Source organism: Gorilla gorilla, chromosome 15 (genome assembly GCF_029281585.2).
Source record: "Gorilla gorilla gorilla isolate KB3781 chromosome 15, NHGRI_mGorGor1-v2.1_pri, whole genome shotgun sequence".
Lineage (NCBI taxonomy): Eukaryota > Metazoa > Chordata > Mammalia > Primates > Hominidae > Gorilla > Gorilla gorilla.
Window position 1 is genome coordinate 90,891,609 of NC_073239.2, and position 24,019 is coordinate 90,915,627.

Here is a 24,019-nt window from a genome sequence, read left to right on the forward strand (position 1 = left end):
TTTTTACAAAAAGGAAATTAGAATTAACTAATGCCTACAGAAGCCTTCACAAACATTTACTCCTGTGAGACGGCAAAGAACTCTCTTTGACATTTTAGAAATTATTTGAGAGAAAAAGGAGAAGACAGACTGGATGCCAAAGGTCTTGACTTTAGACTTCTCTTTTTCTAAGCATTGATTTCCTTGGGAACTCACCAAATCTCAGACAACACATCCTCCTATGTTTATCAGCAGGTAACCCTTTGGATTGACTTCAGTAAGAAACAAACTACAAGTTCTTAGAAAACCTCAGGGAAAAAGTAGCAGACTTCTAAAGAAAAATGTTTAGGCTGATGAATGATAGTTTTAGAGAAATTTAAAAGGCTCTATGGTAGGGGTCAGTGGGGTGAGAAACATTGAGTACTTTCAGAAAATTTATGTTACCTTGCTGTGCTCTTTCTCTTACTTTCCTTGGCTTAGAATATAGTTTTATTACATTACTGATAATTCAATAAGTGGCACAGGTGAGTGCCAGGAACAAGTAGCTGAAATCAGCTTTGTGACTATAGGCAAGTTACTTAACTCTTCTATACCTTGGTTTTCTTATCTGTAAAATGGGGTAGTAAGAGTTAGTATCTCAGCCAGGCATGGTGGCTTATGCCTGTAATCCCAGCATTTTGGAGGCCAAGGCAGGAGAATCTCTTGAGGCCAGGAGTTCAAGACTAGCCTAGGCAACATAGTGAAATCCCAACTCTACAAAAAAATGTTTTAAATTAGCCAGGCACAGTGGCTCGTGCCTGTAGTCCCAGCAACTTGGGAGGCTGAGGTGGGAGGATCACTTGAGCCCAAGAGATTGAGGCTGCAGTATGCTGTGATTGCACTACTGCACTCCAGCCTGGGTGACAGTGAGACCATGTCTCAAAAAAAAAGTAAAATAAAATAAGAGTTACTATTTCATAGAATTGTTATAGGATTAAATGAGTTAATATTTGTAAAGTGCATAAAATAGCACGTCACATGGTAAAAATTATATAAACAGTGGTGTGCAGCTCTCTGTAAAAAAAAAAAATGGTCCTTATTTGTAGCATTTGCTGATTCTGGGGGAAATATTTTAGTATAGCACAGGCTTCAGTCATCTATCTTAAGGCTTGATTGGGGCTTGAGGATCTGCTTCCAAGGAGGCACACTCAAGTGGCTGTTAAGTTTGTGCTGGTGATTAGTGGGAGACCTCTCCTCATATGGGCCCTTTTTTTTTTTTTTTTTGAGACAGAGTCTTACTCCGTCACCCAGGCTGGAGTGCAGTGGCATGATCTCAGCTCACTGCAACCTCTGCCTCCTGGGTTCAAGCGATTCTCGCTGCCTCAGCCTCCCGAGTAGCTGGGATTACAGGCGTGCACCACCCCCCCCAGCTAATTTTTGTGTTTTTTTTGTTTTTTTTTTTAGTAGAGTCAGGGTTTTACCATGTTGGTCAGGCTGGTCTGGAACTCCTGACCTCAAGTGATCTGGCCACCTCGGCCTCCCAAAGTGCTTGGATTATAGGCGTGAGCCACCATGCTCAGCCCATATGGGCCCTTTTATAAGCTGCTTGAGTGTTCTTATAACTTGGTGGATGACTTCACCCAGAGTGAGTAAGCTGAGCAGAATGTAGACAGAAGCTATCTTTTTCATGACCTAGCCTTCAAAGTCACATAGCATTACTTCCACCATATTTTATTATTAATAGTTAAAAGTGAATCCTTAAGTCTGGCCCACATTCCTAGCAGTGGGGAATTAGATTCCATCATTTGAAGAGAAGAGTGTCAAAGAACTTATAGACATATTTTAAAACTACCATACCGCTGCAGTCCAGTGTATACACAGCTACAGGAATACTTTTAAAATATCACAGTTCTTTTTTTTTTTGAGATGGAGTGTTGCTCTATCGCCCACGCTAGAGTGCAGTGGCGCGGCGCGATCTCTGCTCACTGCAACCTCCACCTCCTGGGTTCAAGCGATTTTGGTGCCTCAGCCTCCCAAGTAGCAGGGACTATAGGCGCACGCCACCGTGCTAGGCTAATTTTTTGTATTTTTAGTAGAGACAAGGTTTCGCCACATTAGCCAGGCTGGTCAAGAACTCCTGGCCTCAGGTGCTCTGCCCACCTCGGCCTCCCAAAGTGCTGGGATTGTGGGCATAAGCCACTGCACCTGGCCTAAAATATCACAGTTCTGATCACGTCCTTCAAGAGTTGTCTTTAGGTGAGGCACAGTGGCTCACACCTGTAATCCTAGCACTTTGGGAGTCCAAGGCAGGTGGATCACCTGAGGTCAGGAGTTTGAGACCAGCCTGTCCAACATGGCAAAACCCTGTCTCTACTAAAAAATCCAAAAATTAGTCGGGCATGGTGGCATGTGCCTGTAGTCCCAGCTATTCCAGAGGCTGAGGCAGGAGGATCTCTTGAACCTGGGAGGCGGAGGTAACAGTGAGCCAAGATCATGCCACTGTACTCCAGCCTGGGTGACAGAGCGAGACTCTGTCTCAAAAAAAAAAAAAAAAAAAAAAAAGCTGTCTTTAGTGTTCCTCCACTGTAAACAGAATATTGTCCACACACCTTAATGTGAAAGTCAAGACCCTGTACCTATCTGGGAACATTATTATCTCCTTTTACTACATCACCCATCCACCTCCATACTTCCTTTAATTCACCCAAAATGAGTATTCATTAATCCCTGAAATCTTGTCTCTTTGTTTCATTGTTCACACTGTCTTTTATCTAAAATGTATTCCTGGTAGATCTTGGCCCATTAAAATATTATCTTTTTTCTTTCTTTTTTTTTTTTTTGAGACAGAGTTTTGCTCTGTTGCCCAGGCTGGAGTGCAGTGGTATGATCTTCGCTCACTGCAACCTCTGCCTCCCAGGTTCAAGCGATTCTCCTGCCTCAGCCTCCTGAGTAGCTGGGACTATAGGCACGTGCCACCACGCCCGGCTAATTTTTTGTATTTTTTAGTAGAGACAGGGTTTCACCATGCTGGCCAGGATAGTCTCAATCTCCTGACCTCGTGATCTGCCCACCTCGGCCTCCCAAAGTGCTGGGATTACAGGTGTGAACCACCACGCCTGGCCTCTTTTTTTTTGTTTGTTTGTTTTCTTGAGACAGAGTCTCGCTCTTTTACCCAGGCTGGAGTGCAGTGGTGTAGTCATGGCTCACTGCATCCTCTACTTCCCTGGGCTCAAGTGATCCTCTTATTTCAGGCTCCTGAGTAGCTAGGACTACAGGCACGCACCATCACACCTGGCTAATTTTTTTTTTTTTTTTTTTGAGATGGGGTTTCACTGTTGCCCAGGCTGGTCTCGAACTCCTGGGCTCAAGCAGTCTGCCTGCCTGGGCCTCCCAAAGTGCTAGGCTTACAGGCATGAGCCACCATGCCCAGCCACCTGTCTTTCAAAGGCTCAGCTCAAATTCGTGTTCTCCATGAGGTCTTCTCCTAGAGTCCTGTTTAAAAGTAATAATTTTCGGCCAGGCATGGTGGCTCACGCCTGTAATACCAGCACTTTGGGAGGCCGAGGCAGGCGGATGACCTGAGGTCGGGAGTTCAAGACCAGCCTGACCAACATGGAGAAACCCTGTCTCTACTAAAAATACAAAATTACCTGGGCCTGGTGTGGCACATGCCTGTAATCCCAGCTACTCGGGAGGCTGAGGCAGGAGAATCGCTTGAACCTGGGAGGCGGAGGTTGCAGTGAGCTGAGATCGTGCCATTGCACTCTGGCCTGGGCAACAAGAGCGAAACTCTGTTTCAAAAAAAAAAAAAGGAATAATTTTCTTTTCTGTGTGTTCCCATAGCATTTTCTATCTTTTTTATACCACTTAGCCCCATTCTGTCTTTTTTATCTTGTCTTTTTATGTACCTAAAGATATTGTCTTGATATTACATTTATTTATCATTTATCTTATCTCCCCTAATAGATTGCACTCACTTGAGGTGTGAACAGTGTTGTCCTTTGTATTCATTGAAATACAAGATACATAGTAATGTTGAATTAATCTTTGCTAAATGCTGAGCGGGTCTTTTGTTAAAAACATAAGGAATGTCAACTTTTCTGGAAGGAATACAAGTTATGTTTTATATGAAAATGCTGTAGATTGAATCAACATAATTAACTTTTCATGAACTCTTAAAATAGCCTATGTACAGGTATACATTCTGAATTCAAATGAATTAAGAACTAGTTGTGCATATTCAAGTAGCCCATGTTGTGATTTTTTTAAAGAACAGTGTTGCCACCTAGTGGAGAAATAGATTTCAGACCTTTCAAAGTGGGCCTTTGAGGAAGACTTAAAATTCAAAAGATATTGGCTTATGGGAAAGAATAAGGTGGTTCTGTGGAATCCCAAATGTGGCAGAATTGTGGCAGGTGTGAGGGTCCATGAATTTTAAATTAGGAGGTATACACTGGGGAAGAAAATTAATTATACTGTGTATATAGAATTCATTATACAAATTACAAAGAAAACTAAATTGAGATTCTCAAAAGGTATTCAAAGTGTATGTTTTAAAGAAAAAAATTATTTCTGGCTGGGCACAGTGGCTCATGCCTGTAATAACAGCACTTTGAGAGGCTAAGGTGGGTAGAATACTTGAGCCCAGGAGTTCAAGACCAGCCTAGGCAACGTGGCAGAACACCATCTCTACAAAAAAATCACTTCACTCCAGCCTGGGAAACAGAGCCAGATCCTGTCTCCAAAAAAAGAAAAAGAAAGAAATGAAAAAGAAAAAAATGTTTTCCATATACCCGATTAACCGAAGAAGCATGTATTGCATATATTGTTAGATTGCAGTTATTATTTTTTAAATAGTTTTAGTCTTCTTTTGACAAAATGATAATACTCATTACAGCAAATTTAGCTTGGCTGATAAAATTAGAAAATAAAAATGATCCATCCCTTACAATTACACTATGTAACGATTGTATAGTTTCTTTTTTCCTTTGCTGTAGAAACTTCTAAAAATAGCTATATGTTATTTTTACAAAAGTGAAGTCATGATATAAATTGTTAACCTGATTTTTCACTTTATATATTGTGAACATTTTTCAATGCCATTAAATATTTTCTATAACATTTTTTCAATAGATGCATGGAATTCCATTGGGTAGATATATCTTAATTTATTAATTGGTTGCTTGCTGTTGGACATTTGGACTTTTTCCTAATTTTTCACTATTATAAACTGTGGGGATCATCTAAGGAATGAAATCTTTTTCTATATCTTTAGTTTTGTTTTTGTTTTTTTGAGACGGAGTTTCACTTTCGTTGCCCAGGTTGAAGTTCAATGGTGCAATCTTGGCTTACTGCAACTTCCGCCTCCTGGGTTCAAGCGATTCTCCTGCCTCAGCGTCCCAAGTAGCTGGGATTACAGGCATGTGGCATCACGCCTGGCTAATTTTTTTTTTTTTTTTTTGTATTTAGTAGAGACGGGGGTTTCACCATGATGGTCAGGCTGGTCTTGAACTCCTGGACCTCAGGTGATCCACCTGCCTCGGCCTCCTAAAGTACTGGGATTACAGGCATGAGCCACTGTACCCAACCTCTATCTTTAGTTTTTAGGATAACTTCTTAGTAGAATTTATGGGTTAATGAACATGAACTTTTAAAGGTTTGTGGTGTGTGCTGCCTACTTACCTTTTGAAAGCTTTATTAATTTATAGATTTTTGAGGGAGTCTAATGGTAGATGAAAAATCCATCTCCACATACAATGGGATAGTAGGATAGTACATATTTCTATAAACTTGTAGGTTGATACTAATTTTTAAAGTCTTGTTAATGTTGTCTCTCTGTCTTCCAAAACATATATATATATATTTTTTGAGACTAGTCTCGCTCTGTTGCCCAGGCTGGAGCAATGTGGGCTCACTGCAGTCTCTGCCTCTTGGGCCCAAGTGATCCTCCCACCTCAGCCTTAGTTCTGGAGTAGCTGGAACTACAGGTGTGCACCACCACACTCAGCTAATTTTTGTATTTTTTGTAGAGACAGGGTTTGGCCATGTTGCCCAGGCTGGTCTCAAACTTCTTCCAGCGATCTGCCCACCTTAGCCTCCCAAAGTGCTGGGATTACAGGTGTGAGCCACCGTGCTCAGCCTCTTAATATTTTTGAAAAATCATTGACTGCAGTTATCTGAAACTGCAAAAAGTGAAACTGCACATAAGGAGGACTACTGTACTAATGTTATCAATCTGTAGAAGATTGAGGGAAATTTGGTACTTGGAGGCAGGAACACAGATTTTTTCTGTGTGTTCAGGATTAAGAGGTAACGTATAACAGAAAGCGTTTCCTTATTGATAATTTTCTGAGAATGTGCTCAATGACCCCCATTTTCTATTGATCATTTTTGTTTGTTTGTTATTTTAATTTTAGCTGAAAGAGAATTTAAGAAACACAGAGCGGATACATCAGGAGACTCTTAGAAGACTGGAAAGCAGATTTTTTGAAGAAAAGGTACAGATTATTAGGGTTAATTTAAAGTGTTTTGTTTACTAGAACATAAGTGTATTTATATGCATTCTGAAACATCAGCCTTCCATTTGGTGTCTTAATAGAAGATTAGAAGATTGTTACCAAATTATAGCACAATACAATGAGGGAAAATAAAACCTTCTAGAAATCTCAATATCTAGTCCTTGTTTTCTCTCTCATTCAGAGATTCTTGTCCTCTTCTGAAGGCTTTGGGACATGTCTCCCTCAGCTTGATACTCCCCTGGTGAGACTAAAGCTATGTGTACTCGCATTATATAGGGAAGATGGGAGTGGAGAAATCACTCTCGTATGTGTGCAAAGATGTTTCCTTAGTCAAGCCGAGCTAAAGATGTTAATAAAAAATGTTGCTTAGGCTGGGCACGGTGGCTCACGCCTGTAATCCCAGCACTTTGGGAGGCCGAGGCAGGTGGATCATCTCAGGTCAGGAGTTCGAGACCAGCCTGACCCTATCTCTACAAAAATACAAAAATTAGCCGGGCATGGTGGCACATGCCTGTAGTCCCAGCTACTCAGGAGGCTGAGGCAGAAGAATTGCTTGAACTCAGGAGGCAGAGGTTGCAGTGAGGCGATATTGCACCACTGCACTCCATCCTGGGTGGTAGAGCAAGACTCCTTCTCAAATAAAAAAAAGTTCCTTAGCACAACACAGCTTCCAACTCCAACTTAATTTCTGTGTTTCTGAAGTTAACTCTCCAAATTGTGGGAAGTACGTTGGAACACTTCTACAGAATCCTTTCAGAGGCCTCATGGTTGTTCTTTATTTTAATCCTTTCTTTAACTTTTTATTCTTAGGGAAGAATTAAATAGATTCTTTCAGAAATTGGTAGGAATGTAGGCACTTGAGGGTGGGGCAAATGAGGTTTTGTTTGATTGCTTGTTTGTTTATTTGAGACAGGGTCTTGCTCTGTCGCCCAGGCTGGAGTGCAGTGGTTCAGTCACAGCTCACTGCAGCCTTGACCTCCACCTCCTGGATTCAAGCAATCCTCCTACCTCAGCCTCCTAAGTAGTTGGGGCTACAGGCATGTATCATCACACCTAGCTAATTTTTATTTTTCGTAGAAATGGGGTCTTGCTGGGCCTGGTGTGGTGGCTCACTCCTGTAATCCCAGCACTTTGGTAGGCCAAGGTGGGCGGATCACTTGAGGCCAGGAGTTTGAGACCAGCCTGGCCAACATGGTGAAACCCCATCTCTACTAAAAATACAAAAATTAGCCAGGCATGGTGGTGTGCACCTGTAATCCCAGCTACTCAGGAGGCTGAGACGGGAGAATTGCTTGAACCCAGGAGGCAGTGGTTGCAGTGAGCCAAGACTGCTCCACTGCCCTCCATCCTGGGTGATAAAGTGAGACTCTGTCTCAAACAACAACAACAACAACAACAAAACTGAAATGGGGTCTCATTATGTTGCTGGTCTCGAACTCCTGGGCTCCAGCAATCCTTCTGCCTTGACCTCCCAAAGTGTTGGGATCACAGGCATGAGCTACCATGCCTTGCTCCTATGGGGTTTAGATAAAAGGAATTGCTATAGAAAGTGGCTCTAGGTTCCAGTTTGTGTATGGAATAACCTGGAGGAAATGAGGCAAGAGCAGTACCCTGGTGCTTTCCCTCTGAGACCCTCCCTGGCACTGTCAGGAATGGAAGCCCTCAGGAATAGGCTGTTCTCAGGAGCCTCTCCTATTCCACCCTAATCTTGATCTCTTTTCTACTTGGTGTAGAAAATAAAGGTTAGAAAAGAGTTGGTCAGTTTACAGAATACCCGAGTAACAGTGCTTATGTAAATAGGATTTTTATATATGAGAGCAGATGGCTGCTGGCCTTTCCTTCATGGTTACAAGGTAGTTAACTGCAGTTTGAAGCTTTGTGTTCAAGACAAGAAGGGAGGCTCCAGCTGTGTCTGTCCCTTTTATCTGGAAGCCATAACAACTTTCCCAGAAGCTGTTAGCACATTTCATCTTACATCTCACTGACCAGAACCGTGTTATAAAGAATGCTGGGCGGCACACACTGTTCTCCCACCTACTCTGGAGACTGAGGCTCGAGGATTGCTTGAGCCCAGGAATTCGGGGCTGCAGTGAGCCATGATTGTGTCACTGTATTCCAGCCTGGATGACAGAGTAAGACCCTGTCCTTCTCTCTCTCTCTTCCTCTTTCTCTCTCTCGCTCTGTTTCTCTCTCTCTCTCATACACACACACACACACACACTACTGGGAAAGTGAATGTTTGTTTTCCTCGCCATTAGTGGAAGCGGGGGAGGAAAAAGAAGGATGGGAATGAATGTTGGTTTGGACATCACAGCAGGGTCTGCCTCTCCATGTTAGGTACAAACTTCATGGATATTTCTCCTGTGCTGGTTTGAGCCCCGGTGCTGCTGCTTCATGGCATTGGGCTTTCCAATCGGCCTGTTCATTTACTTTATACCTCTGCATGCCCCAGCCGGCCATATAAAGAATTTCCCAGATCATTGGTGTTTCGTTTGATTTTCCCATTTATTTCTTTCTGTTCTTTGAATCACAAAGCCCTGTCCTACATTTATATATATATATTTTTTAAGACAGAGTCTCACTTTGTCACCTAGGTTGGAGTGCAGTGGCATGATCTCGGCTCACTGCAACCTCTGCCTCCTGGGTTCAACTGATTCTCCTGCCTCAGCCTCCTGAGTAGCTAATTTTTGTATTTTTAGTAGAGACAGGGTTTCACCATGTTGAGCAGGCTGGTCTCGAACTCCTGACCTCAGGTGACCTGCCCGCTTTGGCCTCCCAAAGTGCTGGGATTACAGGTGTGAGCCACCACTCCTGGCCTCTACATCCATGTTTTTATATTGCTAGTCCCTCCTTCTGGAATGCTGTTCCTCCAGCTCTGGATCATTCTTATTTAGAGCTCAGATATCATTTCTTTAGAGAGAGATTTCCTAAACTCCAATCTAAAATGAGGCTGGGCACGGTGGCTCACGCCTATAATCCCAGCACTTTGGGAGGCCAAGGCCGGCGGATCACTTGAGGAGAGGAGTTTGAGACCAGCCTGGCCAACATAGTGAAACCCTGTCTGTACTAAAAATACAAAAATTAGCTGGGCATGGTGGTGCACACCTGTAGTCCCAGCTACTTGGGAGGCTGAGACATGAGAATCACCTGAACTCGGGAGACAGATATTGCAGTGAGCCGAGATCATGCCACTGCACTCCAGCCTGGGTGACAGAGTGAGACTCTGTCTCAAAACAATAATAATAAAATAAATAAATAAATAGATAAATAATAAAACGACCTCCTCTAGTTACTATCTACCTTATTACCCCATTTATTTCACTGATAGCATTTATCACAGTCTATTAATTCTTTTTATTTGTTTACTTGTTAGGGGACTGTATAGCATCAGATTGCCTGCATATAAATCCCTGCTCTGCCACTTACTAGCTTTGTGACTTTGGGCAAGTCACCAACCTCTTCTCTTTTTTTTTTTTTTTTTAAGACAGAGTCACCCAGGCTGGAGTGCAGTGGCACAACCATGGCTCACTGCAGCCTCTACCTCCCAGTCTCATACAATCCTCCTGGCTCAGTCTTCTGAGTAGCTAGGACCACAGGTGCACACCACCATGCCTAATTAAAAAAAATTTTTTTCTGGCCAGGCGCGGTGGCTCATGCCTGTAATCCCAGCACTTTGGGAGGCTGAGGTGGGTGGATCACCTGAGGTCAGGAATTCAAGACCAGCCTGGCCAACATGGTGAAACCCCGTCTCTACAAAAATACAAAAATTAGCTGGGCATGATGGTAGGTGCCTGTAATCCCAGGTACTCGAGAGGCTGAGGTGAAAGAATCGATTGAACCCAGGAGGCAGAGGTTGCAGTGAGCTGAGATCACACCACTGTACTCTAGCCTGGGCAACAGAGGGATACTCCCAGAGATGGGGTCTCCCTATGTTGTTCAGCTGGGCTTGAACTCCTGAGCTCCAGTCATCCCGCTTTGGCCTCCCAAAGTGCTAGGATTACAAACATGAGCGAGCAGGCCCAGCCAACCTTTCTGTTTCTGTTTCCTCAGTCCCTGCTTTTGGGCATAATAGTAGTATCTATATAATAGGGTTGCTGTGACAAATAAATGATACATGTAACATTCTTAGAACTGTTCCTGGCACATAGTAAATGCTCAAAACATCATTGCTTATTGTTTAGATTTCACCCTAGAATATAAGCTTCATGAGATCAGGGACCTTGTCTGTTTTGTTCACTACGGAATTTCAGTATCTAAAACAGTCTGGTAATTATTAATGCTCATAGTATTATTTTATTTTTTATTTATTTATTTTCTTGAGATGGAGTTTCACTCTTGTTGCCCAGGTGGAGTGCAATGGCGTGATCTTGGCTTACCACAAACTCTGCCTCCCGGGTTCAAGTGATTCTCCTGCCTCAGCCTACCGAGAAGCTGGGATTACAGGCATGTGCCACCACACCGGGCTAATTTTGTATTTTTAGTAGAGATGGGGTTTCTCCATGTTGGTCAGGCTGGTCTTGAACTCCTGACCTCAGGTGATCCACCCGCCTCAGCCTCCCAAAATGTTGGGATTACAGGCGTAAGCCACTGCGCCCGGACAATGCTCATAGTAATTTTTAGACTGACCAAGCACTTCTAATTTTTATTTTCTACACCAAGTAAAAAAGAGATCAAGATTAGGGTGGAGTAGAGGGAGAGGCTACTGAGAACAGCCTAGTCCTGAGGGCTACCATTCCTGAATGAATAAATGAATGACTCTCATTTCAGTGCATTTAGCAGAAATTCATCCTCGTTCTGCTTTCCAACATGGAATTGAATTTTCTCCCCTATTTATATGTCATATTGCTTCCTTAAGTGGGAAAATGGGGAGGAACCCTAAGGTTCCTGTGTTCACACTGTGCTCTTTGTCAGCTTCTCCACCAGTGCTTGGAGTTCTTTCAGGTCATGGGGACAGGAGTTTTTTATTTGACATTCTAAAATAAATACCTTTTGATGAGTAAAATTTGTTGTTAGAGGCATAATTATTTAAGCAGCCCATTTTCTTTTTTAGCACCGACTAGAACAAGAGGCTGAAAAGAAGATAATAATGCTAGCAGAGAGAGCCCACCATGAGGCTATTGTGTAAGAGACTGCTGCCTTCTTTCTGACTTTGATTACCTCTCTTACCTCTTTGCTGGTCTCTTTTCTTCTTACTTTCTTGTCTTCCCCCTTCTGTTCTGGCTTACTTGCTTCAAATTTTCTGGTCTACTGTCCCTCCCTGTTTCTTTCTCTTTGTATACTCCCACCCCTTTTCCCTCCACTCTCTCTGTGGCAGCATTGTGTGGTGGAAAGATCCTGGGCTTTGAACTTACTTATTTATTGATTTATTTTTTGAGATGGAGTCTTGTTCTGTCATCCAGGCTGGAGTGCAGCGGCATGAGCTTGGCTCACTGCAACCTCTGCCTCCCGAGTTCAGGCGATTCTCATGTCTCAGCCTCCTGAGTAGCTGGGATTACAGGCACCCACCACCACACCCGGCTAATTGTTGTATTTTTAGTAGAGACAGGGTTTCGCCATGTTGGCCGGGCTGATCTCGGACTCCTGACCTCAAGTTATCCACCCACCTCAACCTTCCAAAGTGCTGGGATTATAGGCATGAGCCACCGTGCCCAGCCTGAACTTGACTTTGGTTCTCAACATGTATACTAACTAACCGTAGGAAGATTTCTTACCTTTTTGTTTGATTCTTTGTTTTTGAGACAGGGTCTGGCTCTGTCACCTAGGCTGGAGTACATTGGCATGATCATGGTTCACTGCATCCTCCACTGCCTGGGCTCAAGTGATCCTCTCACGTCAGCCTCCAGAGTAGCTGGGACTACAGGCATGTGCCACCACGCCCAGCTAATTTTTGTATTTTTTGTAGAGACTGGGTTTTGCCTGGGCTGGTCTCGAACTCCGGGGCTCAAGCAATCCACCCGCCTCGGGCTTCCCAAGTGTTGGGATTACAGATGTGAGTCACTGTACCAAGCCACATTTCTTAACTTTCTTGAAGTTAAATTTCTTCAACTAAAAGTAGGGCTAATTTACTTCTTCCAGTAATCTGAGTTTATAAAAATAAATAAATAGTAAAACCATGGCTAATAGTAGCAATCTTGCAGGGTTGTCATGAGGTATATTAGTGGAAGTACATCTAACTCTCAGGTCTTAATGGTTTATTTCTTGTTCATCGAACAATCCTGTATGGGTCTGGCAGCTCTCCTCCAGGGATGATTCAGGAACCTGGCTGCTTCCTTCTTGCACCTCTGCCGTGTTGGAGTTTTTCATGTCTAGTCATGTGGACAGGAAAGAGCATGGGAGACTCATACCTGCTCTTAACTGCCTTGCACTAGAAGTAACCCGTCCTTTTTCACTTTATTTATTTATTTATTTATTTATTTATTTATTTATTTATTTTTGAGACAGGGTCTCGCTCTGTCACCCAGGCTGGAGTGCAGTGGTACAATCATGGCTCACTGCTGTAGCCTTGACTTCTTGGGCTCAAGTGGTTCTCCTTCCTCAGCTTCCTGAGTAGCTGCGACAGACTACAGGTGCAAACCACCATGTCTGGCTAATTTTTTAGATTTTCTGTAGAGATTGGGTCTGACTATGTTGCCTAGGCTCAAGTGATCCTCCCGTCTCAGCCTCTCAAAGTGCTGGGATTATAGATGTGAGCCACTGCATTCAGCCATTTTCACTTTTTTATTGGGTGAAAACTTAATTACAAGATTCCCACCTAACTACTGAGTACCCACCATAAGCTAAATAAGTGGTAGTCACTATCGATAATATTGAGGGTGCAGGTGGTGAAGCAATCATTTTTCTATTTTGGCGATATCTAAAAGTTAGACCTGTGTTTTGAAATCTTATATCTATTTCAGGCAATTGAACGATGCTGGAAGAAATGTTTTTAAAGAGAATGTTTATCTCCAGAAAGCTCTGGCATATCACCTGAAGGAAACTGACGCTCTAAAAAAAAACTCCCAGAAGTTGCAAGACAGTCATACTTTACTTTTACATCAAAAGGTTCCCTCTCATTTAGACTTGGTGTCCTTCTTTTCTTTATTTAAGGATTGGGTTGGTAAATACCAAAAATTGGGTATAATAATGATATATAAGGACAATGAGACCATTTTCATCTGTCTGGATGATGCACTTTTTTTTTATCTGAAAAGGTTAAATACTCAATCTTATAATGCTTATAAGAAGCATTAGACTCAACTTATAAAGAATATATCAGAAACATAAATATGACCCTTATCCTCTACTACCTTAGAATATTCATTTTTCTTTGCTTAGAGTTGGTCCCTGAGTCACTTAGGAATATATTTAGCTGTGAGTAACAGTCCTGACATCAGTGGCATCACCACACAAGGGTTTATTCTTTCACCTAAAGGAGGCCTGGAGGTAAGCAATCCACAGCAGGAATGGTAGTGCCACAAAGTTAATAGACACTCAGCTTCCTTAACTCTGCTCTGCAACACTTGGCTTACATCCTCAAACTCACCTCACAGCCCGGGTGGTGCTGCTGGAGCTCTAACCATTCCTTTAAATAGCAGGAAGGAAGAAAAAAAGAAAAAAGTGTGCCTCTCGTTTAAGAGGTCTTTCTGGAAGTCCTGCACACATTTCTATTTACATATCATTGACTAGAAAATGGTTATGCTGAACTTCAAGGGAGACTGGGAATTTTCAGCTGGACTTAACTGCCTTTCTGAATGAAGTTGGGGTTTTATTACTATGGAGGAAAGGGAAAGGGAAAATAGATATTGGGATAGGCAACAAGGAGATGCCATAGTTTCCAATATAGTTATTAATGTTTTACTATATAGTTATAGAGAGAGAGAGAGAGAAAGATGGAGTCTCACTCTCACCCAGGCTAGAATGCAGTGGCATGATCTTGGCTCACTGCAACCTCTACCTCCTGGGTTCAAGTGATTCTCCTGACCCAGCCTCCTGAGTAGCTGGGACTACAGGCATGCACCACCACGGCTAGCTAATTTTTGCATTTTTTAGTAGAGACAGGGTTTTGCTATGTTGGCCAGGCTGATCTCGAACTCCTGACCTCAGGTGACCCACCCACCTTGGCCTCCCAAAGCTCCAGGATTACAGGCATGAGCCACCATGCTCAGCCCTTCATTCTTTTTCATGGCTGCAAGAAAGTTTCTTAATTAGCACAATTCATAATTAGTAGATTGCCTTCCCAAGTCCAGACAAGGACCCTAGGATGTTTGTTACTCTCTATATAGAATACCAAAATATCACCTCAGCTTGGCATAAAACTCAAATCTCATGAAGTAATGGAAATTAGTAAGGAACTTCCTAAGTTCTGGAATGATTAAAAAAAAAAATCAGCCGGGCGCAGTGGCTCACACCTGTTATGCTGGCTGAGGCAGGCAGATCGCCTGAGGTCAGGAATTCGAGACCAGCCTGGCAAACATGGTGAAACCGTGTCTCTACTAAAATTGCAAAAATTAGCTGGGCATGGTGGTGGGCACCTGTAATCCCAGCTACTCAGGAGCCTGAAGTAGGAGAATTGCTTGAACCCAGGAGATGGAGGTTGCAGTGAGCTGAGATTGTGCCACTGCCCTCCAGCCTGGGCGACAGAGCAAGACTCCATCTCAAAAGAAAAAAAAAATCACCTCTCATCTTTCTGTTTTTAGGAGATCAATGATCTGTTGGTTAAGGAAAAGATTATGCAACTTGTCCAGCAGAGATCACAAATCCAAACCCTTCAGAAGAAGGTAGTAAACTTGGAGACTGCTCTGAGTTACATGACCAAAGAGTTTGAGAGTGAAGTTTTAAAACTGCAGCAACACGCAATGATAGAGAACCAAGCAGGTCAGGTAGAAATTGACAAGCTGCAGCACCTTCTTCAGATGAAGGACAGGGAAATGAATCGTGTGAAGAAGCTGGCCAAGAACATACTGGATGAGAGAACAGAAGTGGAAAGATTCTTTTTAGATGCTCTGCACCAAGTGAAGCAACAGATCCTAATTAGCAGGAAGCATTATAAGCAGATAGCACAAGCTGCTTTCAATTTAAAAATGAGAGCAGCATGTACAGGAAGAGCAGAATATCCCAAAATCAGAACATTTGATGGCAGAGAGCACAGCACCAATAGTGTGAATCAGGATCTTCTGGAGGCCGAAAAATGGTACTAGCAATACTTTATTATTATTTTTTTGCTGCTATTTTTGTGTCCTTTACAGAAAGAGGAAGTCTGAAAAGTTTAGTTTTATAATATTCAAGTATTGAATAGATTTCTCAGTAGGTTACTTGAGGACAGGAACTGACTTATTCATCTTTGTAATCTCTAGGCTTAGCATAGCATGTGGGGCTTTGGATGTATTCTTAGTACATTCCCCTCTGTCTCATGATAGAAGTCTTGTTAAGGAGACTATTTGTCCCATAGGCTGTTTTTTATATAAGATATATAAGGTCATTATGTATCTTTTCACTTGTTTCTTTGTTTCCCATAAATTGGACATTTGTTATAAAAGCCTGATTAGATTCAGGTTAAACTTTTTTGTTTTTTCAAAAGCAGGGTCTCACTATGTTGCCCAGGCTGGTCTTGAACTCCTGGCCTCAAGTGATCCTCCTGCCTCAGCCTCTCAAAGTGGTGGAATTACAGGCGTGAGCCACTGCACCAATCCAGGTTAAACATTTTTGATACGCATACTTTCAGAAATATTTTGTACCATTTACTATCCTGAGATGAAATTCATGGGTGATAATATCTATCCAACCATGTAATTAAAAAAAAATCAATATAACAATTATTTGTAGGCCAGGCATGGTGGCTTACACCTGTAATCCCAGCACTTTGGGAGGCCAAGTTGGATGGATCACTTAAGGCCAGGAGTTCAAGACCAGCCTGGCCAACATGGTGAAACCCTGTCCCACTAAAAATACAAAAATTAGGCTGGGCATGGTGGCTCACACCTGTAATCCCAGCACTTTGGGAGGCCGAGGAGGGTGGATCGCCTGAGGTCAGGAGTTCGAGACCAGCCTGGCCAGCATGGTGAAACCCTGTCTCTACTAAAAATACAAAAATTAGCTGGGCATGGTGGCACATTCCTGTAATCCTAGCTACTTGGGAGGCTGAGGCAGGAGAATCATTTGAATCCAGGAGATGGAGGTTTCAGTGAGCCAAGATCACGCCATTGCACTCCAGCCTGGGTGACAAGATCAAAACACTGTCTCAAAGAAAACAAAACAAAAAACAAAAATTAGCTGGGCGTGGTGGCGGGGGCCTGTAGTCCCAGCTACTCAGTAGGCACAAGAATCGCTTGAACCCAGGAGGCAGAGGTTGCAGTGAGCCAAGATTGAGTCACTGCACTTCAGCCTGGGCAACAGAGCGAGACCCTGTTTCAAAAAAACAAACAAACAAAAAACGAAAACAATTATTTGTAACAATTCTTTGTTATAGAGAACTGTCCCATGGATTGGAGGACAATCAGTAGTGCCCCCATCATTGTATTAACCAAAAGTCCCCCAAAATTTTCCAAAATTTTAGAGATCTGCTGCCACTATGATAAAGGTAACAGAATGTTTGAGACAGTTGCAGACTATATATTACATAATGATTAACTTTGTTTCCTGTTAGCATTTTTGTTTCTTAGAGCAGTCTCCTCCCTGTAAACCATGGATTAAATTATAGTCCATTTTGAGGGTTATTCTGAAAGAAAATTATTTTATATTCCAATGCAATTAGATTCTTCAAAGGCCCTAACTCAAGAAACTTAAAAGGACTGCAGCCTGGAACTCCTGGGCTCAAGTGATCCTCCTGCCTCAGCCTCACAAAGCGCTGGGATTACAGGCACGAGCCACCATGCCCAGCCTAACATCTTCCAAATGTGTTTTTTGCTTTAAATTATTTTTAAAGGACTAATTTTATAGGTTGTTTTGAATTATATGGCTGTTGAGAAGGTTGGACATGCTCAGTAGTCTCTGATAGATAAGATTCTTCTTCAAAATGCCTAAACTATAATTCTTGTCATATTCAGAAATCTGTTATACTACTACTGTTACCAAGAGATTTGCTGTAATTTCTCTTTTTTATTTAATACATCAAACAAGTTGAGTCCCTACCATATATAAGGCAGTTTTCTTTATATCCTTTTGTTTACGGAATAGTAAGTGTTATACATTTTCAGAGGAAGTTAAATGATTGTCTACATTGTTACTGCAGTAACTGGGCTCTTCCTATTCTGTGCTCTATGTGACATTTTTGCTACTGACCACCTTAACACTTTAGCCTTAGTGTCCTATTGCCTCTACCAGCAGGGCAGAAATGGTGGTTAAAATATTACATCATCGGGCTGGGCGCAGTGGCTCACGCCTGTAATCCCAGCACTTTGGGAGGTTGAGACAGGTGGATCAAGAGGTCAGGAGTTCAAGACCAGCCTGGCCAAGTTGCTGAAACCCTGTCTCTACTAAAAATACAAAAATTAGCCAGGCGTGATGGCACACACCTGTAATCCCAGCTACTCAGGAGGCTGAGGCAGGAGAATCACTTGAACCTGGGTGGCAGAGGTTGCAGTGAGCCAAGATCATGCCACTGCACTCCAGCCTGGGCAACAGAACAAGACTCCATCTCAAAAAAAAAAAATTACATCATCTATTTAAATGGTAGATTGGAAAAGGACAGTTGAAGTATATGGTAATCGGCTGGGTGTGGTGGCTCATGCCTGTAATTCCAGCACTTTGGGAGGCTGACGCAAGAGGATCATTTGAGTCCAGTAGTTAAAGACCAGCCTGGGGAACACAGTGAGACCCCACCTCTACAAAAAACAAAGCAAAAAGTAGCCTGGCATGATGGTATGCATCTGTAGTCCCATCTACTCGGGAGGCTGAGGTGGGAGGATCGCTTGAGCCCAGGAGTTCGAGGCTGCAGTGAGCCATGGCTGCAGTGAGCCATGATGATGCCACTGCACTCCAGCCTGGCAACACAGTGAGACCTAGTCTCAAAAAATAATAATAAATGAAATAAATTTTTTTAAAAATGAAGTATATGGTAATCATAAGACAAAACCTAGACTTTTTAATTTAATTAATTAATTTATTTATTTTTTTGAGATGGAATCTCACTCTGTCGCCAGGCTGGAGTGCAGTGGCGATCTTGGCTCACTGCAACCTCTGACTTCCGGGTTCAAGCGATTCTCCTGCCTCAGCCTCCCAAGTAGCTGGGATTACAGGCGCGTGCCACCATGCCCGGCTAATTTTTGTATTTTTAGTAGAGACGGGGTTTCACCATGTCAGCCAAGAAGGTCTCGCTCTCCTGACCTTGTGATCTGCCTGCGTCGGCCTCCCAAAGTGCTGGGATTACAGGCGTGAGCCACTGCACCCGGCCGACTTTTTTATGTTTTTGAGACAGGGTCTCACTCTATTGCCCAGGCTGGAGTGCAGTGGCACCATCATGGCTCACTGCAGCCTTGACTGGGCTCAAGCAATCCTCTCACCTCAGCCCCCCAAGTAGCTAGGACTACAGGCATGTGCCACCATGCCAGGCTAATTTTAAAATTATTTTTATAGAGAAAAGGGTTTCACTACATTTCCCAGGCTGGTCTTGAACTCTTGTCCTCAAGGTATTCTCCCACCTTGGCCTCCCAAAGCTCCAGGATTACAGGTGTGAGCCACCGCGCCTGGCCAAAACCTAAACTTTTTTTTTTTTTTTGAGAGAGTCTCACTGTGTCGCCCAGGCTGGAGTGCAATGATGCCATCTCGGCTCACTGCAACATCCACCTCCCGGGTTTAAGCGATTCTCCTGCCTCAGCCTCCCGAGTAGCTGGGACTACAGGTGCGTGCCACCACGTCTGGCTGATTTTCTTTTTTTTGAGATGGAGTCTTCACTCTGTCACCCAGGCTGGAGTGCAGTGGCACAATCTCGGCTCACTACAAGCTCTGCCTCCAGGGTTCAAGCCATTCTCCTGCCTCAGCCTCCCAAGTAGCTGGGACTACAGGCTCCCGCCACCAGCCCGGCTAATTTTTTGTATTTTTTAGTAGAGACAGACTTTCACCGTGTTAGCCAGGGTGGTCTCGATCTCCTGACCTCATGATCCGCCCACCTCGGCCTCCCAAAGTGCTAGTATTACAGGCGTGAACCACTGCGTGCAGCCTAATTTTCGTATTTTTAGTAGAGGCAGTGTTTCACCATGTTAGCCAGGATGGTCTCGATCTCCTGACCTCATGAACCACCCACCTCGGCCTCCCAGAGTACTGGGATTACGGGTGTGAGACACCGTGCCCGGCCTAAACAACTTTTTTTTTTCTCGTTCCCTTTGTCTGTGTCTCTAAATAAATAATGTTACATTACAGTTTTTTTGTTTGTTTGTTTTTTTTGAGTGGGAGTCTCACTCTGTTGCCAAGGCTGGAGTGCAGTGGCACGATCTCAGCTCACTGCAACCTCCACCTCCCAGGTTCAAGTGATTCTCCTGCCTCAGCCTCCTGAGTAGCTGGGATTACAGGCGCCCACCACCATGCCCAGCTAATTTTTGTATTTTTAGTAGAGATGGGGTTTCACCATGTTGGTCAGGCTGATCTCGAACTCCTGACCTTGTGATCCTCCCGCCTCAGCCTCCCAAAGTGCTGGGATTACAGGTGTGAGCCACCACACCCAGGCTCTTTTTTATTTTTTATTTTTTTTGAGAAGGAGTCTTGCTTTGTCACCCAGTCTGGAGTGCAGTGGAGTGATCTCGGCTCACTGCAACCTCCCATCTCCCAGGTTCAAGCGATTCTCCTGCCTCGGCCTCCTGAGTAGCTGGGATTAGAGGCGCCTGCCACCATGCCCAGCTAATTTTTGTATATTTAGTAGAGACGGCATTTCACCATGTTGGCCAGGCTGGTCTCGAACTCCTAACCTCATGTGATCTGCCTGCCTTGGCCTCCCAAAGTGTTGGGTAAGCCACCGTCCCCAGACTCCTTAGAGTTTTCTACTTTGCTTATTTCCTTAATGTCTGAGCACAAATATTTTTTTATGTTGTTAAAGTTTTTGTCATTTTCATCTTTATGATATGTAACATTTCGGATTGGCTAGTATATTGTTGTCCTTATCAACTTTATGATTTTGTGATGGATAGTTTGCTTTGTAGTTTTCTTTTTTTTTCTTTCTTTCTTTTTTTTTTTTGAGATGGAGTTTCACTCTTTTCTCCCAGGCTGGAGCACAGTGGCGCGATCTCAGCTTACTGCAGCCTCCGCCTCCTAGGTTCAAGCGATTCTCCTGCCCCAGCCTCCCGAGTAGCTGGTATTATAGACAGCTGCCACCATGCGCGGCTAATTTTTGTATTTTTAGTAGAGACGAGTTTTCATCACATTGTCCAGGCTGGTCTTGAACTCCTGACCTCAGATGATCCACCCGCCTTGGCCTCCCAAAGTGCTGGGATTATAGGTGTGAGCCACCGCACCTGGCCTGTAGTTGTTTCATAATATTCAATTATGGTGTGGAATTTATCCTATGTTTACCCATTATATATTTTTTAAAAAGAAGAGAAGCCTACTTGACCATATTTTTCCTTTTCACATTTTTTTCCTTTGAAATTCTTTAGGACACATATTGAAGGAAATGTGGATATTGGAGATTTGACCTGGGAGCAGAAGGAAAAAGTATTGCGATTGCTCTTTGCAAAAATGAATGGCTGTCCTTCTAGGTAACTCCCTATTTCTGCAGTGAAATACCAAGTTGTTATCAAATCTAGAAACCACTTAGGAAAAACGAACTTATTTTTCTTACTTAGAACTAAAGGGACGGGAAAGGACCAGAACATATAAAAAGGCCCTACTGCTTAACTACTGCAGCTCCCAGAGATAAAGAATGGGAGATTAATGAATGAGCATGAAAATGAAAGATGAGTTGGAATTAAAGGGGGAGGGGAAAGATTCATCTTAGATGTTTAAGGTAGTGCTTATTAAGAAGTTACAATATTGCTCAGCTGAATGAGTGGCAACTGAAGAGAAACATAACAATATTAAGATTTTATTGGTTTGCAAAGATAAGTAAATTTTTTTTTTTTTGAGATGGGGTCTCACTCTGTCACCCAGGCCAGAGTGCAGTGGCACAATCACAGCTCACTATAACCTCCACTTCCCAGGTGCAAGTGATCCTCCCACCTCAGCCTACTGAGTAGCTGGGACTACAGGCATGTGCCACAACGCCCGGCTAATTTTTTTTTTTTTTTTTTTTTTTTAGAGAAGGAGTCTCATTCTGTTGCCCAGGCTGGAGTGCAGTGATGCAATCTCGGCTCACTGCAACCTCTGCCTCCTGGTTCAAGTGATTCTCGTGCTTCAGCCTCCCGAGTAGCTAGGATTACAGGCGCCACCACCATGCCTGGCTAATTTTTGTATTTTTTTGTAGAGATGGAGTTTTACCATGTTATCCAGGCTGGTCTCGAACTCCTGACCTGAGGTGACCTGCCCGCCTCAGCCTCCTAAAGTGCTGAGATTACAGGCATGAGCCACTGTGCCCGGCCCTAATTTTGTATTTTTAGTAAAGACAGGGTTTCACCATGTTGGCCAGGCTGGTCGCAAACTCCTGACCTCAGGTGATCCACTCACCTCGGCTTCCCAAAGTGCTGGGATTACAGGCATGAGCCACTGCCCCTGGCCAGTTATACATTTTAAAATAACTAAAAGAGTGTAATTGGATTGTAACACAAGGGATAAATACTTGAAGGGATGGATACTTCATTCTCTATGATGTGATTATTTCACATGGCATGCCTGTATCAAAACATCTCATGTACCCCACAAATACGTATACCTACTATCACCCACAAAAATAAAAAATAAAAAATAAATTAAAATACAAAAAGAAAATATGAAGGCATGAGGAAACACTGCCTCATTCATTATCTTTGTTGACTTTTACCCACTACAGGAAATACAACCAGAGTTCTAGGCCTCCAGTTCCAGACTATGTTGTTTCTGACAGTGGGGAAACAAAGGAATTTGGGTAAGAGCTCTCTTGCTAAAGTAATAAACATGAGCCCAACACAATGGTTCTTGTGGGCATCTTGAATGTGCTAATTGAAAGTAATATGACAAGTCTGTTATTCTAAACCAGGTTTCGTGTGTGTAGAGTTGTTGACGGTTCTGTTATTTTGTCATTATTGCAGGGATGAAAGTAAGCTTCAAGATAAAATCTTCATCACCCAGCAAATTCCAATATCAGACTCTTCTGGTAAAGTGGTGCTACCCACTATTCCAAAAGGACCTCAAGAGTCTGACACAGTAAGGAGTCTGTATCTAATCAAACAATGTATATTGTTGTCACCCTTCCCCGTGTCGCTTCTTGCTAAATCACGGTTATTTTCTCTACTAGTTGAGAGACTTCAGGGATCAGTGGAATGAGTAATAAATAGCATTAGTAGATTACATAAATTTTTAAAGCAATATCCGTACAAATGCATATTATACTAATGCAAATGCAAATGTGTGCCTCTTTTTGTGTGGAAACCTATAGGTTGCCTTTTGAAGTAAGCAGCCTAGCCAAAATGTATACTATCTTTTACGTAAGAAAGAGTAAACATAGTGACCTTGTGACTCTTGGCTTTCCATCACAGGTGGGAAGTCAGAGTCATTACAACCTAGAGGACAAAGGTTTATAAGGAAATATGAAATGATTTTTTTAAGCCAAGTTTTTCTCTTTAAGAGTTTTTAATTTATAATTTGTTATTCATAATCAATTAGTACAATGTAGAATCTGAGAAATTTCAAATGAAGCCACATTAGAACAAAAAGAAAAGAAAATACTGACTTTTTAGCCGCGATCACATGAATATAACTGATGAGTTTTTTTCATCTAAGAAATAAGAAATCTGAGCAGCAAATAGTTGGCCAGATGAGTTGTTTCTAATTAGAGAGCACAGTTCTGATTAGTGTGTTTTTTTAGAAGTGATTTCCCTTAAATATAAGGAAAATGTTAGGAGTCTCTGTGACTACATTTAATTCCACTTGGAATATAGACAATAATGACCTTTTATTTAACCCAGCCTATAGTTGTTGGATTGGATTAAATATCACTACCAGGGCCAGGCGCGGTGGTTCATGCCTGTAATCCCAGCACTTTGGGAGGCCAAGGCGGGCGGATCATTAGGTCAGGAGATTGAGACCATCCTGGCTAACATGGTGAAACCCTGTCTCTACTAAAAGTACAAAAAATTATCCGGGCGTGGGGGCATGCACCTGTAATCTCAGCTACTCGGGAGACTGAGGCAGGAGAATTACTTGAACCCAGGAGGTGGAGGTTGCAGTGAGCCGAGATCGTGCCACTGCACTCCACCCTGGGCAACAGAGCGAGACTCCATCTCAAAACAAAACAAAACAACAAGAAAAAAAATCACTACCAGTTGCCAGCTGTGATAAGAGCTAAAACAAGGGGTACTGTAGTCTCAAATTATAAATTTCTATTGCCTCATATTTAGGAAAGCAGAAAAAAAAAAAAAAAGGCCCAGTAGGATCATAAGTGTATTTTACAAAAGTTCCAGTCACCTTAAGTGATTGAAGGTTTTGACATTTTATCCAGCCAGGTGGTA

General features: G+C 42.8%; 1 protein-coding gene across 17 annotated transcripts in view; it reads left to right on the forward strand.

Moving 5' to 3' along the window:
- Positions 1-24,019, forward strand: part of BBOF1 (basal body orientation factor 1) — a 63,498-nt gene that overhangs the window by 14,854 nt on the left and 24,625 nt on the right. For 11 of the 17 annotated variants that reach the window (XR_010130787.1, XR_010130789.1, XR_010130786.1 and 8 more), the window contains 8 exons: positions 6,375-6,455; positions 11,527-11,597; positions 13,373-13,517; positions 13,791-13,898; positions 15,152-15,645; positions 21,035-21,136; positions 22,363-22,437; positions 22,601-22,715. Coding sequence is in view for 8 of the 17 variants with exons in the window: in XM_063697975.1 (XP_063554045.1) it covers positions 6,375-6,455; positions 11,527-11,597; positions 13,373-13,517; positions 13,791-13,898; positions 15,152-15,645; positions 21,035-21,136; positions 22,363-22,437; positions 22,601-22,715 (1,191 nt within the window). In the remaining 9 variants the exon portion in view is untranslated. The remainder of the gene's footprint in view (positions 1-6,374; positions 6,456-11,526; positions 11,598-13,372; positions 13,518-13,790; positions 13,899-15,151; positions 15,646-21,034; positions 21,137-22,362; positions 22,438-22,600; positions 22,716-24,019) is intronic. The other 6 variants (XR_010130792.1, XR_008671189.2, XM_019009605.3 and 3 more) reach the window with 1 other exon arrangement.